The following is a 3,790-nucleotide window of genomic DNA, read 5'->3' as shown; positions in this document are numbered from 1 at the left end:
AACACAGAAATTACATCGGAATTAAATACAAAAAGCACAATGCCGACTCAAGTACAGGAAGACTGACTCTTCTTCCTGTCTATGATTTGAACCATTCCTGTGACACTAGTTATAGATTCCGATGCTTCACTTCAGGTTTACTGTATTCCTCAGACCTTGTTATTGACGATGATACACAGAAATTGCATCGGAATTAAATACAAAGGCACAGTGCTGACTTAAGTACATGAAGACCGACTCTTCTTACTGACTATGTTTTGAACCATTCCCGTGACACTAGTTATAGATTCCGATGCTTCACTTCAGGTTTACTGTATCCCTTGGACCTTCTTATTGACGATGAAACACAGAAATAGCTTCGGAATTAAATACAAAAATCACAATGCCGATTTAAGTACTGCCTTGTTTTGAACCATTCCTGTGACACTAGTTATAGATGCCGATGCTTCACTGCAGGTTTACTGTATCTCTTGGACCTTCTTATTGACGATGAAACACAGAAATAGCATCGGAATTAACACTCTCTGTACCAGGCCTATTTTATGCACCCGTCCCTAGAAACCGGGCAATTTTACCAATATTAAAAAAATTACTGCATCAAATCTACTGTTTGGATTGTGGCAAATTTGGTACCATCTTGAAGCTGCACATTTCTACTTTAATTCTGAGTGAAAGAAACTACTTTACAATGCACAGCTTTAAGGTACAGTTATAGAAATCACTTAGATGTTTTAAGAATTTAGAAAAAGTCATACGAATAAGGGAATACAATTGTGATTTATTTTTAACCAAAATTGTGGCACTACATTACATGTTTCTGATAGTATACAGTATTACATATAAATTTCACACAGAATCATATTGTTTTTTAGTGTGGAAAATTTTAAAGCAAGGTTCCAGGCAGAGTGCAACGCCACACTGTTCACATTCGTATCGTGTCTCTTTGCGAGAAGCCTTGCCACTCTGTTTCTTGCTCCTGGAACTGCACACGTGACACACACGAGCAGCATACTTCTTAGTAGTTGCAGGTATGTGCTGCAAAAAATGTCTCTTTGTTAGCCGACCTACAGTTCCTTCATTTCTTGGAATGAATTCAAGTGTGTCGTCTTCAACAAGCTGAACTGCAAGCACTGTTATAAAGTCTGTTATTGTAATTTTCTTCCTGTGCACTGCATTGTACAGCCAAAATGCATTTGATACTCCCATAAGCAGCAAATGGAAATATAATTTTCGCCACCATTTCACAGTTCTGTGCTGGAACGGATTGTACTGCAGGCGTTGGTCTCCAATATCCACTCCAATTTTATTGAGGTTGTAATCAAGTACCTGAAGTGGTTTCAATACTACAGACCCATTTCTCTTAGTATGCGTACCAAATGTTGCTTGATGCCTTGTAGACAATGTATACACATCTCTCTTATCTTTCCACTTCATTGCCAATACATTATCTTTACGCCGAAAAGACATTTCGCCCTTTTTCAGCTTAGCAGATACTAAATCTTTAGGCAATCCTTTCCTGGATTTGTTCACAGTACCAACAGCTCCAGTGCCTTTCTCTGCCAGTTGCTGAAATAGCTCTGGACTGGAATAAAATCGATCTAAATACACAGTGTGGCCTTTGTTCAGCAAGCTGCTGTCAGACAACAATCGCAAAATAACCGCAGACGAAGAATTGTCAACAATATGCTTACCAGCATAAACTTCAAAATTTACAACATAGCCACTACTGGCTTCAGCAACAGCATATACTTTCAGTCCATACTTATGAGGCTTATTTTGCATGTAAACACGGAAACTCACACGACCTCGAAATGGGCAAATTCCTTCATCAATTGTCACTTTTTCTGAGGGACGATATGCCTGGATACATCGCTCCTTCAAATTATTATAATATGGCAAAACTTTGTAAAGTGGATGAAATCCATCTTCGCCTGGTTTTTTCTGATTTGAATTGTCAACAAGATGCAAGCATGACAGTATCTGAGTGAAACGCAAACGGCTCATGACATGGGGACAAAAGTTACAACTAAGAACAGGATTAGTGCTCCAATGGTCCGCAATTTTTGGCTTTTTCGAAACACACATGTGGAAAATAATACCCAAGAAACGCCTCATCTCACTTATAGTCACTGGCTTCCACGAACTCAAAACTGAATGGGGCTTCAGATTATTTCCTCTTCTTTTCTTCTGTATTGTCTGTGATGCATACAAATTTGTCTGTCTCTTGAGTTCATTTACGTCACTGTCAGTAAGGAACACTTTACTGCAATCCAGTACAGAACTCGACTCATCAATATCCACTAGTATCTGCCTGGGTGTCGTGTTGACAGGCAGAGGTCGGTAGGTGTCAACTGCAGTCCACTCACTGTCTTTCGGATACGGCACAGCTGCTGGATTTGAAGCAACACCTTCAACATCATTCTCGTCTTCATCTGAAGACAAACTGTCATCAATCTCGTCTTCTAAAAAGAATATCACATTATGTGTAACTACATACATCGTTTACACATGTTCAACAGATATGTGCGTACTGCACAATTACGTGGAAAATTCGGAAATACGTACCTTCAAACACACCATTGCATTCAGAATCGTCTGAATCACTCTCTACATTATCCAGAGTGTCGCTATGATTGATCAAATCCGCAATTTCTGCGTCTGATAAACCGCGCCGAAACATGATGACAAACAACTGAATGATATACAGACTGAGAACGCAAAGATAAGTTTTAACATGAATTACAGCGCTGCCGTGACATCTATGGACGCATTTTGTTAATAAACATCTGAAAAACGTATAGCGCTGGCCAAACCCGTAGAAATAACGTTGCAGTGTTTTGAATGAAATTAAATGTAGCGGCCCGTAAATTTTACGGGCTTGGTGATTTTCGCGCGATCCCAGGCCCGTAAATTTTACGGGCTTGGCGCTTAGAGTGTTAAATACAATAGGCACAATGCCGACTTAAGTACAAGAAGACTGTATCCTCTTACTGTCTATGTTTTGAACCATTCCTGTGACACTAGTTATAGATTCCGATGCTTCACTCCAGGTTTACTGTATCCCTTGGACCTTCTTATTGACGATGGAACACAGAAATTGCACCGGAATGAAATACAAAACGCACAATAACGACTTAAGTACATGAAGACTGACTCTTCTTACTGACTATGTTTTGAACCATTCCTGTGACACTAGTTACAGATTCCGATGCTTCATTTCAGGTTTACTGTATCCCTTGGACCTTGTTATTGACGATGATACACAGAAATTGCATCGGAATTAAATACAAAGGCACAATGCTGACTTAAGTACATGAAGACCGACTCTTCTTACTGACTATGTTTTGAACCATTCCCGTGACACTAGTTATAGATTCCGATGCTTCACTTCAGGTTTTCTGTATCCCTTGGACCTTCTTATTGACGATGAAACACAGAAATTGCATCGGAATTAAATACAAAAGGCACAACGCCGACTTAAGTACAAGAAGACTGTATCTTCTTACTGTCTATGTTTTGAAACATTCCTGTGACACTAGTTATAGATCCCGATGCTTCACTTCAGGTTTACTGTATCCCTCTGACCTTCTTATTGACGATGAAGCGCAGAAATTGCACCGGAATTAAATACAAAAGGCACAATGCCGACTTAAGTACATGAAGAATGAGTCTTCTTACTGACTATGTTTTGAAATATTCCATTGACACAAGTTATTGATTCCGATGCTTCACTGCAGGTTTACTGCAACCCCTGGACCTTCTTATTGACGATGAAACACTGAAATTGCAT

General features: G+C 39.4%; 1 protein-coding gene across 1 annotated transcript; it reads right to left on the bottom strand.

The window, feature by feature from the left end:
• Positions 1-846: 846 nt before the first annotated feature.
• LOC124620361 (piggyBac transposable element-derived protein 4-like) lies at positions 847-2,680 on the bottom strand. The gene is made up of 2 exons (XM_047147033.1): positions 2,566-2,680; positions 847-2,462 (listed from the first exon to the last, which is right to left on the bottom strand). Exons 1-2 carry the CDS (start codon positions 2,678-2,680, stop codon positions 847-849), a joined length of 1,731 nt encoding a protein of 576 aa, XP_047002989.1.
• Positions 2,681-3,790: the final 1,110 nt, after the last annotated feature.

The sequence above is a fragment of the Schistocerca americana genome, chromosome 6, assembly GCF_021461395.2.
Source record: "Schistocerca americana isolate TAMUIC-IGC-003095 chromosome 6, iqSchAmer2.1, whole genome shotgun sequence".
NCBI lineage: Eukaryota > Metazoa > Arthropoda > Insecta > Orthoptera > Acrididae > Schistocerca > Schistocerca americana.
This window is presented reverse-complemented; position numbering and strand designations above follow the sequence as displayed.